The following is a 24,790-nucleotide window of genomic DNA, read 5'->3' as shown; positions in this document are numbered from 1 at the left end:
CTTATCAGAAACCATGAGGCCAGAAAGCAGGTATGGCATGTTCAAAGTGCTGCAAGATAAAGACTATTACTTCAAAAATGAAGAGTGATGCCAGAAAAAATGGCAGAGTAGGCAGCTCCAAATGCCCATCCCTCCACAGGAACATTGAAAATGCAAGCAGAAACTGTTAAAACCTACTTTGTCAGGAGCGCCTGGGTGGCTCAGTTGGTTAAGCATCCGACTTCGGCTCATGTCATGATCTCACGGTTTGTGGATTCAAGCCCTGCATCGGGCTCTGTGCTGACAGCTCAGAGCCTCGAGCCTGCTTTGGATTCTGTTTCCCTCTCTCTCTGCCCCTCCCTGGCTCACACTCTGTCTACCTCTCTCTCAAAAATAAACATTAAAAAAAAAACAAAAAAAAAAAAACAAAAAAAACCCTACTTTGTCAGACTTCTCAGAAATAGTCCAAAGTTTATAGCACACAAGCAAATGAAGAATCAAGGAAAAGGGGACTTAAAAACAATCACAAAGCTTTATGGCATTTTTATTTGCTCTTGCCTCACCCATTTCCTAGCTCCTGGAGGTCTTGAAGAGGGCAGCCCATGTTCTCAGTATGGGACCCTGGTCCCAGCTCCAGAGGGAACACAGCAGTCCTTATTCACAAAGAATTGTGTCTTTCTGTTCTAACTTATCCAAGGGTTAGGACTTGTCTTTGTCATGTCTAACTTGGAAATCACCGTGGGCGGAAAGGTGATGGGAATTCTTAGAAAACATAAGATGAGCGGGCAACCTGCAGTCTTCTAGGGGAAAAGATGATGGGTGAAGGAAACACCAGAGCACCAAAAGCCTAGGGAATAAGATTCTTTGGAAAATCAGAGTATTCAAAGGTGCCCATGTATACTGAGGAATTCAGAAAGCCACATGCATGCCCAATGCAGGAAACCTGCTCGAAAGGGCCGAAGAAGATCCCAAGATTTTGGTTCTGGCTGATCTCAAGGCTCAGTGAGAGCCGGAAGTGAAGGCTGAAGCTTAAGCACTGAAGAAATATTCCAGCACAAAGCCCATCTGCAAAGACTGCAAAAGGATTTTTCCTTTGTCTTGAGTGGTTTTCCCTTTCTCTTTTCCCTCCCTCTTTTCACCTCTCTCTTTTGGTTCCTGGCACTCAAGAAAATTGCTGTCAAACACTAGATGAACACAAACTAAAAGCACAGATACTTCAGAAACCACACATGAAAAAAAAATACGCTTTACAATATAGTTTAGAAAATGACTAAATAAAGCGATGAATCACGGGAATCTACCCCCAAAACCAAGAGCACACTGTGTTAGCTACCTTGACAGCAAATTATATTTAAAAAAACCCAGAAATGACTAAATAAACAGCTACAGCCCACAGCAAGCAATAAATACAAATGCTGAGGAGTGGGAAGAATCTGATTTCCAGAGAGCCACATTATAATATTTTAAATGTCCAGATTTAAAATTACAAATAATGCAAAAAGAAACCCTAGAAAGTATGGCCCATTCATAGGAAAAAATTAACAGAAACTGTTCCTGAGAAAGCACAGACTTGGGTTTTACTAGATTTTAAATCAACTGTCTGAAATATGCTCAAAGAGCTAAACAAAACAAAACAAACTAGGACAAAGAACTAAAGGAAACCAGGAGAACAAGGTCTCAAAACCTAGACTACATCAATAGACAAAATTATAAAATAGTACCAAACAGAAATTCGGAAACTGAAAAGTATAATATCTGAAATTAAAAAAAAAAAATGCACTAGATGGGTTTAATTACAGATTTGAGCAGGCACAGGTATAAACAAATTTGAAGACAGGTCAACAAAAATTCCCCACTCTGAGAAGAACAAAAAAAGAATAAAGAAAAATGAACAGAGCCTAAGCAATATACCAACATACGCATAATGGGAGTCCCAGAGACAGAAGAGAGAAAGGGAACAAAAGAATATATAAAGAATTCATGGCCAATTTGTCATTTATACCTCAACACAAACGGGGGAAAAAACACAAACACAAAAAGAACCACACACACACATGCAAATATTAAGAACTGAAAATTCCCCAAACTTGATAAAAGACACAAATCTACATATTTAAGAAGCTCAACAGGCTCCAAGAAGGATAAAAGCAACTCACTGCCCATACTGAGACACACCATAATCAAATTGTCAAAGCCAGACAGAGAATCTTGAAAGCAGCAAGAGAAAAGCAACTTCTCAAATACAGGGATCCTACATGATCCCTCCAGAACAGGTTTCTCATCAGAAACCATGGAGGCCAGAAGGGAGGGCAATAACATTTTTAAAGTGCTAAAAGAAAACCAAACTACCTCCGAAGAATTCCACATCTGGCAATAAGATAAAAACTGAGGGAGATCATTGCTAGAAGACTTGCTTTGCAAGAAAAATGCAAAAAGGAATCCTTCAAGCTAAAATGAAAGGACACTAGACAGTAATTCCAAGCCATGTGAACATACAATTCGGCAAAGATAATTACATAGGAAAGAATAAAAGTTATTATTGTATTTTTGATTTGTAACTCCTCTTTTTATTTCCTACATAATTTAAAAGACAAATGGATAAAAATAATAATAAATCCATGTTAATGGGCATATATAAGAATATAACTTGGGATAACAACACATAGAGGAGTGGAGCTATAGAAGAGCAAAGTTTTGTATGCCATATGCTTACTGAAGCTAAGTTTGTAGTCAAGTAGATTGTTATAAATTTAGGATGTTAACTGAAATCCACCTGGTAACCAGTAAAAAAAAAAAAAACCAAAAAACTGTTTTAATATACACAAAAGGAAACAAGAAGGGAATCACAATAGTATACTATAAGGTATCAATTAAACACAAAGGAAGGCAAGTAATGGAGGAGATGAAGAACAAAAGAGTATAAAATAAACAGAACACAAATATCAAACTGGCAGAAATAAGCCATTCCTTTTCAGTAATCACTTTAAATATAAATGAAGTAAATTCTCCAATCAAGATGCAGAGATTGGCAGAATGGATTTTAAAACATGATCCAACTATATATTGTCTACAAAAGATGCAAACAGACTGAAAGTAAAAGGAAGAAAAAAGATTTTTCATACAAATAGTAACCCAGGAGAGCTAAGGAGGACATATTACATCAGATGAAATAAACTTAAGGACAAAAACTCTTACAAGAGACAAAGCAGGACATTATAAACTGGAAAAAGAGTCAATCCATGAAGAAGATAAAATAATTACAAGCATATAATTTATGGCACTTTGCACCAGAGCCACAAAATATATGAAGCAAAAACTGATGTAATGGAAGAGAGAAATAGATAATTCTACAATATAGTGGAGGACTTCAATATCCCACTTTTGATAATGTATAGAACTAGACAGAAGATCAATAAGGAAATAACAGGATTTGAATAAAATGTAAAACAAATATATAATACTCTGCTCAACAACATCAGAGTACACATTTTTCTCAAGTGTACATAAAACATTCTTCAGGATATATCACATGTTAGTCCACAAAATAAATCTCAATAAATTTTAAAAGTTTAAAAGCCAGCTAAGTATCTTCTCCAACAGCATGAAATTAAAAATCAATAACATAAGAAAAAATGGAAAATTCATAAACATGTGGTATTATATAAAGCAATTTTAAACAACCAATGGGTTAAAGAAGAAATCACAAGAGAAATTAGAAAACACTTAACAGATGAATGAAAAGAAAAACACAACGTGCTAACACAACGTATGGGGACCCAGTGAAAAGCAGTGCTCGGATGGATATTTATAGCAGTAAAAACCTCTATTAAAAAAGAACAAATACCTCAAATCAAAAACTTAAATTTTTTTTTAGTGTCTGTTTTTTTATTTTTGAGAGAGAGAGAAAGAGACAGAGTGCAAGCGGGGAGGGGCAGACAGAGACAGACACAGAATCCAAAGCAAGCTCCAGGCTCTGAGCTGTCAGTACAGAGCCCGACATGGGGCTCAAACACATGAACCATGAGAGCATGACCTGAGCCAAAGTTGGAGGCTTAACCAGCTGAGCCACCCAGGCGCCCCCAAAACTTTTAAATCGATAACTTTATATCTTAAGGAACTAGAAAAATAGGGGAAACTAAACCAGTGCTAGCAGAAAGAAAAAAAATGAACAGTAGAGAGTAGATGGACAAAACAGAAAATAAACAGATAATAGAGAGCATCAATGAAACCAAAAGTCAGTTCTCTGAAAAGATCAACAAAACTGTCTCTTTAGCTAGAATGACAACAGAAAAAAGAGAAAGCCTTTTGACTGTACCCAATTGAAATTACCAGTTGATCACCTTTAAAGATCATTCTGATATGAATCTTCTAAATAAACCTATGAACTTGACAGAGTTTAGGCTGTGAAGTGAGACTGTCACTCTGGGCCTGAGGGCAGTTTCCAGGTGTAATAAAGAAAGTCTGGAGCAGGAGTAGAAGACCTGTATCCTAGCCCTACTACTGGTGACCAACTGGCTGCGTCATTTAACTTTTTGGATACCCTCCTAATCTATAAAATTGGATGGAGGGGCCTCTTCCAGATATAAGATTACCATGATCTTAGACAAGGAAATTAACATTTAAAATGGTTGCCGAATTTACTCAAAGCTTTTAAATCAGTAGGTAGACTAATTTTAATCTAACAGAACAAAATCTAGGACATGTTCTCACCTAGCATGTGATAGGCTCATAATAAGAACACACGTTATGTAATTTATCTATACTAATTGTAACCTCTACCATCTTACAAATAACATTAACATGGAACCAAATCCTGGTCTCTTTTAGGAGGTGACCAAAACAATTACAAACAAAATGGCCCCCATCCCATGTAAACAGTGTACTCACCTTTCACTTTCATTGTTGCCGAGAAATGTTCCAAACTGTGAGGCATATGCATGCTCAAAGAGCATGATGAGGAAATTCTCATTAAATTCAAAAGAACAAGGAAACTGACGAAGTATCTGCCACACACAGTCCAAGAAGAGAAGAAATACAGGTGACTCCCACTTCTGCTTACTATTACAATAGGCTGACTGTGCGCAGCGCTGCTGAAATGGGTGACCAGCCTAAGACAGAAGATGGAAAGGTGACAGTCATAGCCTACTGAGATCACATTACAGCACATTCTATTAACATATTTCACACAGTTACAACAAAACTTATTAAACGGAACATCATGTAATTTGGATGGCTGCTGTTTACATTAATGATTTCTTGGCTTAAAACAATTTTTAGCATCTAAGGAAAGAAACACAACTTCCAAACATGTAACAAGGCCATGCAGTTACGGCATAACCATAAGAACTGCAATTATCCTTGGTGAACTTCATAAAATAAAATTTTCTAGGTCTCTGTAATTTGTAGCAAAGTCAAAGAATGTAAGGTCTTCAAGTACAAAACAAAAGACAGCTATCACGTTTTATCTGTCCAAAGCACTGCAGATTGTTGTAAGCTATGTAAGCCTCACCACTAAATGGAAATAAATCTGGGGGGCGCCTGGGTGGCGCAGTCGGTTAAGCATCCGACTTCAGCCAGGTCACGATCTCGCGGTCCGGGAGTTCGAGCCCCGCGTCAGGCTCTGGGCTGATGGCTCGGAGCCTGGAGCCTGTTTCTGATTCTGTGTCTCCCTCTCTCTCTGCCCCTCCCCCGTTCATGCTCTGTCTCTCTCTGTCCCAAAAAAAAAATAAATAAACGTTGAAAAAAAAAAAAAAAAGACATAAATCTGGGGCTCTCACAGACAAACTTTGTAAAGTCACTCCTGATATTCAATTTTTAATTACATATGGGAAAAAAGTTAGTGTCATGAAGAGATATTTATGAATACTTTTATATTAGAGATAAAAATTGTCCCTAGTTCCTCTCTTCTCTCAAAAAGAATTGGAGGAGTCTGACATGTACTGACTAAAGGAAATTCAAGGATCATTTGGCTTTCTGGCCCACCCAGAACCTGAGTACTGACCTTGTCCCAAATGACACCCTTCTAGGTATTTCACAAACTTGCTTTATCTTTGGATCTTTATACTACTTTACCAGACAAAGATAATGACATCAGCATTTTCTAGTGGCTAATGGTACTTCGATACTCATTAAAATGGTAATATATGAGTAAGTAAGTCACATTCATTTTATTTGTTTGCTATGCATCATGAGGAATGTGGCTGAATAGATTTTTGCCAAATATTTGGGATGGTCTGATTTGAACAGAGATACAAATCAGTTGTCAGGCAAGATAGACAAGGTATCCATAACAGCATTAACACGCAACAAACCTGAATTTTAACTAGAAGGTCCAGAAAAGATTTTTCTCCAGAGATACTTCCACTTTCAAGATATATCTAAACATCTGTTCTCAATCACAATTATTTGCTAAGTTACACAGTGTATATACATTTATAAGTTAATCTCTGACTTGGAGGTTTCAATCTATTTCATGAGAACTTTCTTTCAGTTGTCATTCAGCATTATGTGATAGGACTGCATCGTGTCCTAGGGATAATAGAGCAGCTGCACATGGTTCCCTGACCTCAAAGGAATCACTTTATTTGGGTCTAGGAAACAAATCATGAAGACAATGGATGAATTTTAAAGGTCCCAAGACTTCAGGACAGCAGTGACATTTAGCTGTATCTTAAAGCATGAGAAGGATTTCACCTGGTTGGGCAAGAGGATAGAGGAGAACCAGACAAGCAAAAGGCAGAAAGCACTAAAGCACACGTCTTATAATTACAAATCCCCGCATCCCTTTCCTGCTTTATGTTTTTTATCTCTAGCAAAATTACGCTCTGCAAGACAGAGACTACGTTGTACGCTCTTTGTTCTTTCCCTTGTAGGTAACAAAGTACAACTAGTGAGAGCTTGTTAAGGGAATAAAATGCCAAATGAGCAATATAAGCAAAGACAGGTACAAAATTGAGAGGCAGTAAAGATTATAAACATTTACTGAGAGGAAGACAGATTATTTGCCTCCAGAAAACTAAACATATAATGTAAACATTTTAATCAAAACTTCATACATTATGTCTGTCCTACAACTAGGATCACACCCATTATTATTAGCAGTTCCTGTGCACATCAAACAGTGTTTCTCACCTGCAGCCACTCTCTTTCTATCAGGGCCTCAAAACCACGGATGGTCCTGCTTCTCGGTTCCAAGATGATCTGGGCCAGGGAGGTAACCTGAAGTGTGGAATCAGTTCCTTCTGTTCCATGAATCAATATGGATGCCCCTTCCCTGATAGGAAAATCCAGAGTACAAATGGGATACTCCCAACATGGTCAGTCAACTCTGTTAATAATAAACATTTACTGAGTACAGTATTTCAAACTCATACATTCTGCTCTGTCCAGCAGGGTTTAGAGTATAAGTAAGGCAAATGAAGAGAGCTTCTCTTAGGAGAAATAAATAAATAAAACTATAAGTTCCAAATTTCACATGGCAAGAACCTCTTTAACTTACAACAAATTTCACAAAACTTTTTAGTTGAATTTTTTCTCCCTTTACAAAACCCAAAAGCAGTCCTTATCATGCACAGTAAGCACTTATCTTTTCTGCCTATTAACTAAAGCCTTTTCTCATCACACCTAGGAACACACACTTAAAGTTATTTTTCTGTATCTCTCTGACCTTGATTCTATCTTTCCACCTCAGCTGACTGTAAGGATGCCTTCATAAACTGTAACGTAATGAATCTAGGAAACAAGTCCTAAACCGCATTTTTAGAAACATGAAAACAAGATACATAAAACAAAACATAAAACTTTCAATCTAGAAACTCAGTGGCAATGATACTATTATACCACAATATTTAGGAGGAGTCTGGGGCCCAATATTCTAAAGAGAGTGGAAGGAAACACCAAAAACTAAACTAACTACATTTTTTCCTCTCCCCTTCTACCTCTTATCTTGAAAGGACAGTGAATAAAATTTCCCAGAAGAGTCTCCAGTTTGGTTACTATTAATTCTTTTCCCACATATATATACTTTACATAGCTATAACATAAGGTAATTTCTTACTATTTCCACTTTTATTATAAACATTTTCCCATGTTTCTATACCACCTTTAGAAGTATTGTATTCATGGGTATATAATATTCTATTAGGTGATCAACTATAATTTGCTGAAATGTCTGAAAATTAGACATTTAGGTCATTGTCAATTTTTGTTACACTACAGATGACATACTTAGATTTTTGTCTTTTGCTGGATCATTTGAGAGTTCTTAATTTGAAAATAAAGGTCCCTGGTTAGGTTAACAACCTTATTCTAAGAATGAAATCTCATGACTAGGTAGAATGGTATGAGTAAATAGTTTAAGGCTTCTGATGTATATATTGAATCTATATATCTTAGTTATCTGTGGCGTATTTGAAATTCAATTCAATTAATTTAAGGTCTATTTTTACATTTTGAGCAGTTAATTATAAGGGCAGACTTTTATGGAGGTATAAATAATAAGCCTAATATCAGAAAAGGTAACTCAATCATGGCAAAATAAACCAAAACCTTCAACTCTTGTTAAGAATGTGGAAGTCCTTGTTTAAGGTGGCCAGCTGACTCTAAACAAAGGTGGAGATAGCAAATACTGTTCTGCACCTAGGGTTCCCTTAATGTGCAGCATCCCATTATTATGGCTGCAAATTCGGACAACACGGTGAGAAATGTTTATTACAATTTATGGTTCATAAGAAAACAGAAGCTCTGTACTCATCATGTAAGGGGAAATCTTTTTAACTTGGGTTAAAAAGAAACAGAACCCTTAATAACAACACCTCATCATTCTGTAGTATTGATTTGTCTGCCGTAGAACCTCTTCTTTAACTCCCATATTTCGTTAGATAAATGAGCTTTGAGTTTTGCCTAAAACAAAAAACTAGTGACAGCCTGAGAATCCAGACCAAAAATCTCTACCCATTTCTGGTGTTGTCACTAATTTACCACATGACCTTAAGCAACCCATTCTATTACCAATTTCTCACTAACCACAAAAAAGTTACATATGTCTATTTCCCTAATTTGGAAGCACCAATAAGACAAATTACAGTTTCAAGGAAAAGTGTCATCCAACTATGTAGTGGCAATACTTACACCTACCTATTGTCTCAGAAGAATCCCCTTCTTAAAAGGGGCATTCTAAGCTTCTGCAACAACTTATACCAGTTCTCTGTTCAAGTCCTCTGCTTCAAGTCTCAAGGATTAGCAACCTTCAGCTGAATTAATAAACTAAAATCACTTCATATACTTTACGTCACTGCCATCGGGTTTTCTCAACTTGAGATCCTGTTATAATGGCACGTATCAAGTACTTTGTAATAAGATATCTGAGAGATTAGAAAGAATCATTTTACCATGTAACAAAATTACATGTTTCCTCTCATTGATATTTCGAAAGTAAGAAGGCAAGCCTGGCCTTCTGAGAACAAATAAGAAAACTTCTTTTCATTCTTGTTCACAGTTTAAGCAAAGGAAAATAGGTAGATTCACAATTCAAGGATTTTATAGAAAAAAAGAGTTCCTTTAGTATTTAAAAACTTTGTGTCCTTGAAGATGTGTGCCTGTGGCTCATATTTGTTCAACAAACATTAATCACCAATTAAATGCCAGACTCTATGCACACACTTCATTGATAGCACTGAATGGCATTGACCATCTTATACAGTAATTTATGCAATGATCTCAACATAGAATAGAGACTAGACACAAACTTTTAACACAATAAATAAACACATGTCTGGATAAAAGCAAAGTCTAGTTAGCGCTGCGTGTCCCATTTCAGAACACTGAAATACACTCTACCTGTCGATACACTGAGCCGCTAGACACGCAGTTGTAAGAATCTCTTTGATGTGAGTCAGCCAGTTAGAAGCCTCCAATTTACTGAGCCATCTGTCCATGTTATGTGTTTGGTCATTACAAGCTTCCACGAGTTTGATTAAGCTCTCCTGAAGAATGTGATACCTTTAAAAAATAAGAAAAAGTAAAAAGAAAATAGAAAACACACTGATGAAGAGAGAAACCAACCAAAACTTCAACCTCCAATATATCCAAGAGGAAAAGTAGCTCAAAATGGTATAAAAATATTTACCTTACTACACAATAACTTGATGATTAAACACTGAAAAAATAATATGTAAACATGGCAGCAAAGATACTTAAAATGCCTGTCATGGTAAACCATTCCTCACCTGAACAGATTAAACCCAGTTTACATAGCTAAATTACCTGACTGGGGAGTGGGCCAGAACACCGCATTTTGTAAGAAGTCACGAGGCCGCACCACTGACATCTGCAATCCTATTTCCACAGATCCAACACTGGATACCGAGTACCTTTAGCAGGGATCCCCAGGGCCAGCTCAGACCCCACTGTTTTATTAGCTCCAACTCCCACCCACCCTTCCAGAAGTCCCGATAAACCTCTAATTGTAGGCATAAACAAGATGTAGGTGGAGGAAACAGGGTGGGAGAATAGGTGGGTGTGGGGGAAAGCATCTAGTCTTCTGACTTAGAAAAATATACTTATCCGTGGCGTATCTGTTCAGTAAGTTTGATGACCACTGATCTTACAAGGAGAGGAGCAGACCTCTGACCTTGCGGAGATGAAATTTCAGAGTTAACTTAAGAGGAAGCATGCTGGATGTAAATTAAAAAAAATAATAAATAAAATAAAAATAAATAAATATATAAAGCATTAAAAAAAAGAGAGAGAGAGAGAAAGCATGCTACCTGACTAAAAGTCAGCTGTGGGCATCCAAGATAAGTTTCCTGCTTATCTTATAAAACGCGACAGGAGATCCAGCCGATTTCTGACTCTAAGTTAATGCGTAGGTTCATTTGAGAACTTGTGATTTTTGCAGCTAAGGGCTCACCCATTCTAATTCGCTTCAAATAAGAGCCTACTACTGTCTCCAGAGTCTGTTACCTCTCAATGGACTTATGAATCCGCCTCCACTGGGGATAATGGGCTTCTTGTTCAAAGCCGCCGCCTTTGGCTCTAGCTTGCTGAGCTACATTTAAAGACCGTGTGTCAATGATGTAGCCACGTTTCCCTGCCCTGAGGGTAGCATTTATCAGCTTTTCATCTTCTTTGCACCTTCTCCCATTTGTGCCAGTGAGTGGCTGACCGCTTCGCATGATTACCTAGAAGCACGATGCAGTTTAAAATTTAAGAGTAGCTGCTTTGAAAGTTTCTGAAAATAGAAATAAATTAGCTAGATTAAGAGTATCTCAAAAACAATTGTGTGGCACTTTGAAGATGAATATGATCATAAAACAAAGAAGTATTTCCACATATTTGCAATAGTTAATAACTGTAAAACAAAAATAAGCCTTGCACTTTAACACAATTTTTCTTCCTACTTCTCAAAATACTTCCACATAATAAATTACAATTGCTAAAAAGATCAATTATCACAATTTGTTTAGTTAGTAAATTGTTTACTGGACATGGCCCTGTAACAGAGATAATAATAATGGCCTATGTGCCAGTAAACTTTTGCTTCAACTACATAAAGAGTGTTGGCAGGTTTAATCAAGAATTATAAAGAGATGGGGTACCTGGCTGGCTGAGTCAGTTGAGCGTCCAACTCTCGATTTTGGCTCAGGTCATGGTCCCAGGGTCATAGGATCAAGCCCTGCATCAGGCTCCATGCTCAGCATGCTCTACTTGGGATTCTCTCTCCCTCTCCCTCCCTCTCTCCTTCCCTCCCTCCCTCTCTCTCTCTGTGTCTTTCTCCCCCTCTGTCCCTCTCCCCAGCTCAAGTATACTCTCTCTCTCTCTAAAATAATAATAAGAAGAAGAAAAAGAGGGACGGTTGGGTGGCTCAGTAGGTTTGGCAACCAACTCTTGATTTTAGCTCAGGTCATGATACAGGGTCATGGGATTAAGCCCTGCATCAGGCTCTGTGCTGAGTGTGGAGCCTGCTTGGGATTCATTCACATTCATTCTCTCTCTCCCCCCTGCCCCCAACCCTTCTCCCCTCTCATGCTCTCTCTCTCTAAAATAAAAATAAAAAAAGAAAGAACTATAAAGAGAGAAAAACTATAAAGAGAAAAGCCACCAATGGTAAAATAAAGTTTATGTACTATTTGTGTTTGGGGAATCATTTTTAATATCTTTAAAGCTGCTTGTCTATTATTTATTCTCCTGTTACCCTCTTTCACCCTGTTCAGTATTTCAGGATTTAGAAACTTATTTCCAAAGACCATCAACTATATATTTTGAAAGGTTTGATTTTGAAACCGTTCATTTTCTCAAGAAATTAATATTATACAGATCTCTTCCTTGGTGAATGGTTTAGAGTTATTTCACTTTCTCCCCATAATATATGCTGTTATCTTAACTACCTTGAAATTTAATATGATCAAGAAAGGTCATCCAGAGGATGACAATGGCTAACTCCCAGACTGCACTAACCATGTAAATGGACATATAGTATATTTAATATCCCCCTTTTTTTTTTTTTTTTAAATGTGTATTTATTTTTGAGACAGAGAGAGACAGAGCATGAACGGGGGAGGGTCAGAGAGAGAGGGAGACACAGGATCGGAAACAGGCTCCAGGCTCTGAGCTGTCAGCAGAGAGCCCGACGCGGGGCTCGAACTCACGGACCGTGAGATCGTGACCTGAGCCGAAGTCGGATGCTTAACCGACTGAGCCACCCAGGCGCCCCTAATATCCCTTTTTAAAATGCTTTGTAATGAACTCTCTAACAAACAGAAATATTACTATGCAAATGGGATAGATGATCTGATGCCAAAGTAGCAAATTTTTTGGAAATTTTTTTACCCTAAATATCCATGCTTGACTTATTATCCAGGGGAAAAAAGGCAACGGAAAATGACCATAACTTATCCACTATTTTACTATTGGTTTCAAAATGAGAAGCTGAGTTTATTGACTGAGAGAAAATAAGAGGACAGAAACAGATTTAGAAAATATTTAGGAAACATACATACAGCAAGCACTATTCAATTACTGACTCCTGTGTTTACTTAAATTGTAACTAATAACGTGTCATTCTTCTCCTTTTTGAAAATAAAAATGTCTGCTCAATTTACTTTTTACAGGGAAATTTGGGTAAAAATAATTTAAAAAAAGAATTCTACCATTATTCTGGTCAGAGAAATTTATTTTTCTACCTAACAGTGTTATTTTAAGTATCAAATAAACATTAGTTCCCTTAGTACTGAGTCCTTAAGATAAACCTGCCTGGTCTTTTTTTTTTTTTTTTTTTTTTTTATTTATTTATTTTTGAGAGAGAGAGAGCAGAGGAGGGCCAGACAGAGAAGGAGACACAGAATCCGAAGCAGGCTCCAGGATCCAAGCTGTTAGCACAGAGCCTGACGCGGAGCTCAAACTCACAGACTGCGAGATCATGACCTGAGCTGAAGTCGGACGCTTAACCGACTGAGCCACCCAAGCGCCCCACCTGTCTGGCCTTTCTAATTTTGAGCAGCATCATGAGAAGAATTCAAAGTCATATCCTAATCACGGAAAACACTCTACTCCTGATTCCCTAATGTTTAAAAGAAGGAAGTTCTGGCAAGGGAGACTAATCGCATCAATGAACAAGTACACAGAAAGTGGAACATTTCTAAGGAAAGATCTGCAAACCAAGGCATTCACAGATCAAGCAGCAATACTGTATACTTACCATTCCATTTTTCTTATGATAATAGCTGAGTACTGGGAAGCGTCCTCCATGCCGAAATGTAGCTACCTTCCGAAGAGCTTCATCATCAATGGATTTGGGCACTATGACAATTGGCGGGTAAGAAGGACAGACAGCAAATTCCTTATTGACATAGCTTAACCTCCATTCACTGGTCTGGAAAACACAAAATACTTCAAAGCTAAGCAAGTATCTCAATGTTACAAAACAATCTGAAAATTTTAAAGGACCTTAGAGATCAATTTTCATACAATGAAGAAGCCATCTCTCGGGAATTTAATATAAGGATACCCAACCCATACTTAAAGGAGTTCTATTCTTCAGAGTCTGTTTCCTACATTGCTACGTATTCTCCATTCCTAGAAAGTGCTTCCTTATTTTGGGCAAATGTGGCTCTGTAACTTCCTCTATTGTTTTTACATGGCTTCAGTCCCAGTTTCCTATTTCACATGGCATCCTATTAAATATGTGAAAGACAGTTGTTTCCCCTGTAGTCGCCTATTCTCCAAGTAATATATATTTAAGCATATCCATGCTATCAAGGCCAATATCATCCCATTCATCCTTTTTGGGGGAGCATTTAACTTTATTTTTGGTATTCTTAAGTACAGCAACAGGAAGACGGTAATATTCTAGATAATGCTTAGCTAGATGATAACAATAGAGCTACTACCTACATCAAATCCCTTGTTCCCTTCTGTTATTTAAAAATGTAGAAAGACTGGTGATATCTTTCTTAAAACAATAACCACTTAATGCTAAAAAAAATTATACTTAGGAATCAATGAAATAATTTCTAACTCAATATACTGAGGACTAAGAGTATACAATATAAGATTATCAAATGACAACTTATTTTAAACATCAAAAATAAAAACCACTTGAAGACAGTAAAAAAAACTTTTTACAGTTAAAAAAATAAAGTTATGAATATGCAAATTTTGATACATTCCGATAAATCAGATTTGGCTTGACATACTGGCCAAGTGGTGCAGTACCAGGAAGATAAAATTGAAGCATATTCAACATACTATAGGAAAAGAGAATTTTTTTAAAAACCTTTTTACAAGATACAATATATTTTTTAATTAAACCACTTACACTTTTCTGTTATTCTCTTACCAATTTTAAAGACAGTTTCTAAAAAATTCATTATTTAAAAAAAGAAAAAAGGAATTTACCTGTTTCCTGTTCACCTCCGTCTCGTAATTCCCTTTCCCCAGAGGTAATCATTTTCAACTTATAGCTTTTTTTTTCTAGCGTTTACATCCAAATTTCTTTTTTAATTTTTTTTAATGTTTTATTTTTGAGAGAGAGAGAGAGACAGAGATGGAGCACATGTGGAGGAGGGGCAGAGAGAGAGGGAGACACAGGATCCAAAGCAGGCTCCAGGTTTTGAGCTGTCAGCATAGAGCCCAACGTGGGGCTCGAACCCACCAACCGTGAGGTCATGACCTGAGCCCAAGTCGGAAGCTTAACTGACTGAGCCACCCAAGCGCCCTACATCCAAATTTCTAAGTAACGTGATTATACTGTTACTTCTTGAATTTCACTATTAGACATTACTTACTGATTTCCTACTCTGGAGAATGGTATGATCATCCATTGACCTGCAATGCCACTTCCGGCATATATTAAGTTCCCATACGTAGAAGGTTTGCTATTCTGTCCCACTGGTTTATTGTAGTAAGTCCCATAGCTTTTAGAATAAACTTGATATTTAGTAGGCTAAGTCTCCTCCTCCCTCTTTGTTGCTCTTCAAGAGTACCTGAGCTTCTCTGTGCAACTTTTATCTAATTGCATGTAAAAACCCATTGTGGTTTTAGTAAGACTGCATTGATTTTATGGATTCATTTAAAGACATCTTTAAAATATTCTATCTCCCTGTCCATGAGCATAGTGTCTCTCACCTTTTTAAAGCTTACTTAATTTTTTCAACAAAGTTGTACAATTCTCTCCATAAAAGCCTTGCCTAACTTTTCTTCGATATATTCCTAGAAACCTTATATTTTTGTTGCATTTTAGTTATATGTTTTTCAAAACTGTGGTTGGTATACAGAAATGCTCACGATCTCAAGACTCTTTCAGTTTCCTGTGTAGACAAACATATAAGTAACAATGACAGTCTTGCTTCTTTCATTTCAATCTTTGTATCTTTTATTTTTCCTTCTTGTCTCAATGAACCAGCAAGTAGTGGTGGTGGACAAACTTGTCTCAGTCTTGAACTTAAAGAGAATGATAAAAGACTTGCTTTTTTGTATGTTTTTGTTTTGGGTAGCTTTATCAGACTTATCAGACAGCATTTATCAGATTATATAAATGCCCTTCAAATCCAATTCCGCTAAGAGCTTTTATCATGAATAGATGTCTAATTCTATCCAATTTTTTTCTACTCTAATTTTATTACACCATATATGTAGTTTCTCTTTTCTCTCCGACTTACTTTGTGATATTCTCTTTGCCTTACGATTTAATAGCTGGACTACAACACATCTAACTAAAGATTTATTTTTTATTGTCTTGCATAGTGCTTCCTGGGACACTTTAAGAGTTTGTGGCTTTCATCAATTCTGGAGAACTCTCAACCATTACCTATTTGAATAGTGCCTTTCTCCCATTTTCTCTATTATCTTCTTGAACTCCCATTTAATGAATATTGGATCTTTTCCCTTTATCATTCATACATGTGTCTAACTTCTCTATCATTTTGCACATCTTCCTTGTTTCTCTGCTCTGCACTCTGAGCAATTACTTCAGATCTGTATTCTAGATCACTCTTTGTTTCCAATCAGGTACTTAACCTTACATTAAGTTTTTTCTCTTCTTTTTAATCAATTTTGAGATTTTATTATTTGTATGGAAAAATAAACTAGATCCATTTAGAGTGCATGATTTCATGAGTCTTGACAGCTATATACACTCATGAAACCACCACCACAATCAAGATAACAAACATTTCAATCATTTCCCACAAAAATCCCATGTGTATTTTTGCAGTCCATATCCTCTCCTCCACATCTCAAACTAGGAAATCATTAATCTTTTTTTAGTCACTTGTGGTGTTCTATCTAAAAAATCTTTGCCTAATCCAAGGTCATAAAGATTTTCTCCTGTGGTTTCTTCAAGAAGTTTTATAGTTTTAGCTTTTATTCCATTCATCAATAAGTCTGCCCTTATACCAACGCCACACTCTCTTGATTATTATAACTTTACATTAAGTTTTGAAATCAAATAATGTAAATCCTTTCTTTTTCACAGTTGTTTTGACTATTCTAGTAACTTTGCATATCCACATAAATTTTAGGATAATTTTGTCAATTTCTATTAAACACACCTATTGGAATTCTCATAGGAATTGCATGAATCTATAAAGCAATCTGGAAACAACTGTGATATTAATGAGAGGTCAGCAAACAATAGTCCACAAGCCAAATCCAGCCCACTGCCTGTTTTTATAAATAAAGTTCTATTGGAACATAGCACTACCCATTCATTGGCATGTTATCTATTGCTGTTTTCACGTTGCAACAGCAGAGTGGTGTCGTTGTAACAGAGACTGCATGACCGACAGAGCCTAAAATATTTACTTCGTGGTCCACTATGTAAGTCAGCCCACTACTGATCTTAACCCTATGGTCTTCTAATCCATGAACATGGTGTATCTCTCCATTTATTTAGATATCCTTTAACTTCTCAGCAATGTTTTGTGTTTTCCAGTGTACAGAATCTGTACCTATTTTGTTAAATTTATTCCCAAGTGTTTTATTCATTTTCAGATTGCTTGTTGCCAATAATTTAGTTTGGGTATATTTATATTGTGGGTATATTTATATTGATCACCCTTACTAAACTTGCTTATGAGTATTTTATCAATTTCTGATCTTATTTTTATGATTTCATTCTTTCTAGTTACTTTGCTTTTTTTTTCCCCCTAGCCTAATTTGGTGATTTTAGACCTTTTCTTCTTTTTTTTAATGTAAGCATTTAAAGCCGTAAGTTTCTCTTTAAACTTTAGCTGTATTCCACAAATTATGGTGTTGCATTTTTATAATTCAGTTCAAAATATTTTTTTTTTTTTTTTAATTTTTTTTTTTTTCAACGTTTATTTATTTTTGGGACAGAGAGAGACAGAGCATGAACGGGCGAGGGGCAGAGAGACAGGGAGACACAGAATCGGAAACAGGCTCCAGGCTCTGAGCCATCAGCCCAGAGCCTGACGCGGGGCTCGAACTCACGGACCGCGAGATAGTGACCTGGCTGAAGTCGGACGCTTAACCGACTGCGCCACCCAGGCGCCCCAGTTCAAAATATTTTCTAATCTCCCTTATGATTTCGTTTTTGACACATAGATTATTTACAAGCATTTTGTTTAATTTAGAAATATTCTGGGTATTCCTAAATACCTTAGTGTTATTGATTTCTAATTTAATTCCTTTGTGGTCAGATATTACACATTGTACAGTTTCAATTTTTCTAATACTGAAATTTATTTAATGGCCTTGCATACAGTCTCTCCTGGGAAACATACCATGTACTCTTGAATACTGTATATATTGTACAGAAGTTAGGAATGGCATTCTATAAATATCAGATAGTGTTGTTCAGATCTTCCACGTCTTGTTTTGTTGTTGTCTAGTTGTTTTTGTTTTAGTCTAGCTGTTCTATTAATTGCTGAGAGGACAGTGTTAATAATCTCATACCATGATCACAGAATTACTCATAACTTCCATCAATGTTTGCTATATAGTTTTATCTTCAAAATTTTATTATTATGGAATGACCCTCTTTATTTGATATTTTGTGTCTTGGAGTATTTTTTTTTTAATCTGGAGTAAATGCAGCTACTTCTGCTTTTTTGTCCATGGCATGTTTTCCCATTTATTTATTTTCAACCTATGTCTTCATATTCAAAATGCATCTTTTGTACATGGCTTATGTTTAGATCTTTAATTCATTTTTTTCTTTAATTCACTCTGACAATCTTCATCTTTCGATCGGAGTGTTTAGCTCATTAATACTAAAATAGTTGTTGATATGGCTGGAATTTAGACTACCATTTATTTGTTTGTCCCTTCAGTTTCTATTGCTATTTTTTCTTTCCCACTTTCTGTTAGATTTAAATACTTTTTAGAATTGCATTTCGATGTACATATTAACTTTTTAAATTATACCTCTTCACATTTTTTAAAAAGGGATTGTTCTAGGACAGTGGTTCTCACCCAGGGGTGATTTTGCCAAGGAATAACATTCGTCAATGTGTGGAGACAACTATAGGTGGGGTGAAAAGAATCCCACTGGCATCTAGTGGTGCCAAAGATGCTGTCAAACATCCTACAAGGCACAGGACACATTCTCACAGCAAAGAATTATCTAGTGTAAATGTCAATAGTGCCAAAGTTCAGAAACCCTGCTCTAGGTATTACAATATATATCTTTAACTTAAATATTTGCCCACATTATATAAAATGTAAAAACCTTAAAATTGTACAAGTAGATTTACCCAAACAGCCACACCATAGCAGTCACCTTTAGTAAAAGCCACAATTTCCAAACAGAATAGATCTACATACACTATTAACATCACAGAGGCAAGCTGTAACCTTTATTCAAATAATCACGTATATGTTAAAGACATTAAAAAGGAAAAAAAAAAAATAGCCTGTTGTATTTACCTACGTATTTAGCATTTCCAATATTCTTCAATAAGTCTAAATATTCAAGTTTCCCTCTGGTATTATTTCCCTTCAGTCTGAAGAAGTTCCTTTAACATTTCTTATGGTAAAGTCTTCTTGGCAACAAATTCTTAGTTTCCTTTTAATCTGAAAATGTCTCACCTTCATTCTTGAAAGATACTTTCACCACATGCAAAACTCAAGGTTGGCAGGTTTTCTTCCTTTCAGCACTTTATAGTTTTCTCTTCTGGTTGCCATGATTTCTGATCAACAGTCCACGCTCATTTAAATTGTTGTCTCTGTGTATGTAATGTGGTGTTCTTACCTGGAAGCTTTCAAGATCTCTTCACCATTGTTTTTTGATGGTTGGACTATGATGTGCCTATGCATGGTTTTCTTCAAATTTATCCTGTCTGGGGCTTGCTGAATCTTGTTGAATTTATATTCATTCATCAAATTTGGAAAGTTTTAAATATTATTTCTTTAAATATATTTTCTACCTTACTCTCTCTAGTCTCTCCTTCTCGTTCTCCAATTACACATATGCTAGGCATTTTGATATTGTTCCACATCTCTGAGGCTCTGCTTATTTTAGTGTAACTTCTTCCCTCCCTCTTCTTTCTACTAAATAATTTCTATTGCTCTAATTTCAAGTTCATTGGTTCTATCCTCTGTCATCTCTACTTTTTAGCTCAGCCAGTGAATTTTTAATTTCAGATTAATATTTTCTATTTCTCTGTTGATATTATCTGTCTTTTCTTTGGTTTCAAGCATATTTTCCTTTCTGAGAAATTGGACAGTTTTAAGAGCTGCTTTTTAGTCTTTGTGTGATAATTTGAACATATGACCCATCTTGGGGTTGGTACTTGTCAACTTTTTTCTTCAGAATGGGTCATAATATCCTAGCTCAATTTTAGATTGTATCCTGGACATTGTCAATGTTATGTTGTGGAAACCCTGCATTCTATTATAGTCTTCTGAAGAGAGTTCATGTTTTTTGTTTCAGTAGGCAAATAACTTCATTAGATTTAAACTGCAAATTCTGTCACACCTGAGGTGCATGGCAGCTCAGATCTTGGTTCTGACTGATCTCAGTCTACCCCATGCAAGCAAGGTTCGAGATCAGCCTGAAGTTCAAGGCTGCACACAAAATCAAGGTTCCCCTTCTCTGGCTCTCTGGTTGCCCCAAACCGTTCACCCGGCTCCTCCCACCAGAAGAAGGTGGGCTTTCTATTGGAACGTTAGCTGTTCCACATTATCAATGCCACAACTATGCTGACCTGAGGACAAAGCCGCCCAAATAGAAATCCCACTCTGGCATTCACTGTCTCTATGTTTTGATTCCTCCAAAATAATGCTGCTTTCTGTTCAATTACCAGAGCTTTCAGATGGCAGTTTTTTGTGTTTTATTCATAGTTTGTCATCTATCTCTGCAGGAGGTCTTGTGAGATAGGAGCTACTCAATCAAAAGGAGGACCTCATCACCTTTTTATATATAATTTCTAAAGTGGTAGATTGGGGGAGTACACATATACTGTGTATGTGTACTTCAACAAAGTACCTGAAATAATCTTTCATGATATCCTAGAATAAAAAGCATGCTTAACATAGGAGGAACTCTAGAGATCACTTTGTTCAATACTTTCATTTTGTAGACATGGAATCGGAGTCCCAGAAAGTCAAGCAGCCAATAATATATCTGGGATGCAACCCACAATATCCTGATAGCTAGTTTTAGTACTAATTCAATACCACACATTTCTTTTGGACATAATAATGAAGTAGGGACTGGCTAATATTATAAAGTTTTTACATGGTAAAAAAAAAAAAAAAAACTTACTCAAAGAATATTAAGTGATAGATGTCTAACCTGGCAGAGGATTTTTAATGATACATAGAAGGCTTTCCTGTCCTTCTGCCCTATTCTGAATAAATACACATTCCTACATTCATTCACTCAACAAATATTTACTCTTCGTTGATCATATGCTAGCAATACAGTAGAAAACAAGAATGACATTGTTCCTGCCCTTGTAAAGTTAATATTCTAGCAGCTTATATTCTACGCCGTGAAAGAGAAAATAAACAATGAATAAGAAGCTGTCCACACTGCTGACTCCCTCCTACGTGAAACTTGCTCTTTTCTTGGATTTTTCCTCCATTTACCTCTTAAATGGTTCAATCCTTAGCATCCTTTTAACTTTAGATGCTCCTTAGGCAATCTCAGTTTCTCCTCATGGTTTCTACAATGTATTTGCTGGTTAGTCTCAGTTTTTCATTTTTAACACATCCCTCAAGTAAGCTCTAGACTATCTCTTGTATACATTCAATGACATGTACCATACAGGCCATTCGAATTGCCATGCTCCAAACTAAACTGAACTCATTCCCTCTACACATATTTCTTTTTCTGCCTTTCCTATCTCAGTGGTAGCATCCTTTTCACTTCCAGTAAGTGGGTCACCAACGCCTTTTAATTCTACTTTCTGAATCTTTCTGTGCTATATCCAACCACCTTTATATTATTACAGTAGCCTCTTAAGCAGTTTCTTGGCATTTTGCTTCAGAATTGATTTTCTGTAACACAAATTTAATTATGGCATTTTCCCTGTGCCTTGCGGATACTTTTGTCAGCACTTATTTTTATTGTACTTGATTACTTAAATAATTGCTAGACTTTGAACAAGTAGAAGGATGCTTTGCTCATCTTAAATTTCCATAATCTAGTAATACCTCAAACAAGGCATTGAAGATGTTCTCATTAAATCTGTGGATTACAAAATTTGCAGGAAAACACCAGAACTTCAAACATACAAAGTGCTTAAATAATTAGCTGAGCCAAAAAGAAAATGTCTACAAGGAGAAGTAATGAATCTGAGTAAAAATTAGTACGTAAATAAAATAACAGAAACATAGGGAGGATCCCTTAGTAACACATGTGAGATGCAGGAATTTTCACTTATTTCATTAGTAACTTAATTCTCAAAAATGCTGATTCAAACTTAAGCTGCCTTAAAGTACCAGCCATAGTTCCAATCTACACCAAGTGTTATGGGTACCATATGTTTAAGAGAATAAATGACAAACTGAAGGCCCTGTTGGGAAGAGCAACCAGGATAGTGTGGGGACCTGAGGTCACTGTTACTAGAAGAAAAGTTGAGGTAAATACTGACATTTAATCTACAGAAAAGAAAACTTCATGGGGACATAAAAGTTCTTAATTTGAGGAACAGTTCATGGTAGAGGAATAAGATAAATTGGGTAACACAAGGTAACATCAGAAACATTGGCTCTGTGTACAGGGAGACAGAGCTCAGCTCAGCATAAGAGCTGTCCCCAAACGGGGCATCATTGTGTTTTTGCGAATTCTCCTGCACTAAGAGTTCAAGTAGAGGCTAAACAACAACATCATGGTTGTTTTTTCAAACAGGAGATTTCTGCACAGAATAGGAGACTAACTTGAATGTTGAGTTGTAGAATGTAGAATTACACTGGTTCACTCACAGCACCTATCTCCAAGATAAATCACAGGCAGGTCATCTGTATGGACAGTTTTGGGTAACCAAGCAAATCATTCAGACATCTCTCTTTCTGACCACCATGTGACAGCCATTTGCCACCTAGGAAATAATTGAGGATTCCCCTAAGGTAACCATTAGGTGGCAGCTGACACAACAGAAAAGCATCATGCATTTAAGAGTGTTTATATGCGGGCACCTGGGTGGCTCAGTCGTTTGGGCGTCCAACTTCGGTCAGGTCATGATCTCACAGCTCACGAGTTCAAGGACTGCGTCGGGCTCTGTGCTGACAGCTCAGAGCCTGGAGCCTGCTTTGGATTCTGTGTCTCCCTCTCTCTGCCCCTCCCCCGCTTATTCTCTGTCTCTTTCTCTTTCTCTCAAAGATAAATTAAAACATTAAAAAAAATTTTTTTTTAAAAGAATGTTTACTATGCAGTTTGTAATGCAATAAAAACACTAAATGTAAGTGTAAATACAGGTAGTTATCCACAAACTACACAAAAATGCCCCATAAATAAGAATGTGAACTTCTTGTTCCTTTGACACTTTGCTTGCCATGAACATCTTTATTCTTTAAATTACATAGCACCCTGGTCCCTACTTCTTCATCCCCATACCCCGCCCCACCCCCACTGGGTCCATTTACATAGGTGTGATGGAAAAAGAAAGAAGTAAAATAGTGAAGAATGAGAAAGAAAACCTGGTTCTAGTAACATGGTCTTAATAACCCAAGTTCTAAAAACATAAAAATTATCCCACAGAAACAAATGTGATCTATGTTTCTCTAATGCTGTCTTAGGTACACAGTGGGTTCAACAGATTTCTTTGGGATAGCTCAGACCCTAATTACTACATATAAAATTATATCTATGGAGACACTTTTAAAATAATCAACAATTAATTCAAACATGTCAGGATTACCTTTATGAAGATCTTAATGTTTTATCAATGTCATTTTCGAAATTAAAAAAGTAATATTTGGAATACAGCAAATCCACTAGTGGAAAAATCACTTGAGCTACAGCATTGAAAATAAATTACGCAAATCTCTGAATGGCAGAAGTTGCATTACTAATCACTACCAGAAATTTCTTTTAGGCATAGATAAGCCAACAACACCTTATTACTTGTCAAAAGGAAGTGATCATTTTCACAAGTAAGGTGCTGGGTTATTTCTCATTACATATAGATCTCTCAGAAAAGTTAACTCACAGCTGAAGAGTAGAGTTCAAACTCTTGCTCAGGAAGGAAAGAATGCCAGCCATCTTCTATCACTTCAAACATGGGTCGGTAAAAGAAAGGGTACATCAGAGTGATAGAGTCCAAGGTAGACAGTGCCTAGGGCATAAAAAGGAAATTAAAGAAAGGAAAAGGAACATACCGCAATTTCAACACTTTCTAACTGCCAAATTGGTATTAAATATGATCAATAATGATACACACCCAATATATTTCTCTAACGTTGCACTTACCACTAGATATATAGTTTATTGAAGCTAATTTCCATGCTTTTAGCATCTAACAAGGTATGTATCTGGCACATAACATACACTCAGTTATCATTTGCTGAATGAACACAAGGACAAGAAAAGTGTGTACACCTATTCTAGGAGAAAAACTAAATAACTCCTTTTGACACCACTTAACAAAGCCTAATAAAAAGGTCCAAATATTTCTGGAAATCAGAAAATAAACACGTTTTGTTAGCAAGCAAGGTCATGGCTCAAAATCCCAGCTATCAACTGTATCAACATATGTAAATTACATAAAATCAGTGTCTGTTAATAACCATAAATAAGGGTGTCACAGGTAAGTGGCCAAAGAGTCAGACTAGAGCCAAACTGCTAGACTCAAATTCCAGATCCCAGTGCAATAATGGTTAACTAATGTAACCACTCTAATGCCTC

The 24,790-nt window shown here is 36.4% G+C and overlaps 1 protein-coding gene across 1 annotated transcript in view; it reads right to left on the bottom strand.

Moving 5' to 3' along the window:
* MTMR9 (myotubularin related protein 9) overlaps nt 1-24,790 on the bottom strand; it is a 55,864-nt gene that overhangs the window by 13,620 nt on the left and 17,454 nt on the right. The window contains exons 3-8 of the mRNA XM_030312706.1: nt 24,096-24,221; nt 13,676-13,849; nt 10,942-11,159; nt 9,817-9,978; nt 7,111-7,252; nt 4,867-5,087 (exon numbers count right to left, since the gene is read on the bottom strand). Of these exons, the coding sequence (XP_030168566.1) occupies nt 4,867-5,087; nt 7,111-7,252; nt 9,817-9,978; nt 10,942-11,159; nt 13,676-13,849; nt 24,096-24,221 (1,043 nt within the window). The remainder of the gene's footprint in view (nt 1-4,866; nt 5,088-7,110; nt 7,253-9,816; nt 9,979-10,941; nt 11,160-13,675; nt 13,850-24,095; nt 24,222-24,790) is intronic.

This window comes from Lynx canadensis, chromosome B1, assembly GCF_007474595.2.
Source record: "Lynx canadensis isolate LIC74 chromosome B1, mLynCan4.pri.v2, whole genome shotgun sequence".
Taxonomy (NCBI): Eukaryota; Metazoa; Chordata; class Mammalia; order Carnivora; family Felidae; genus Lynx; species Lynx canadensis.
Note: the sequence above shows the minus strand (reverse complement) of the source record. Positions and strands in the feature narration are given on the sequence as shown.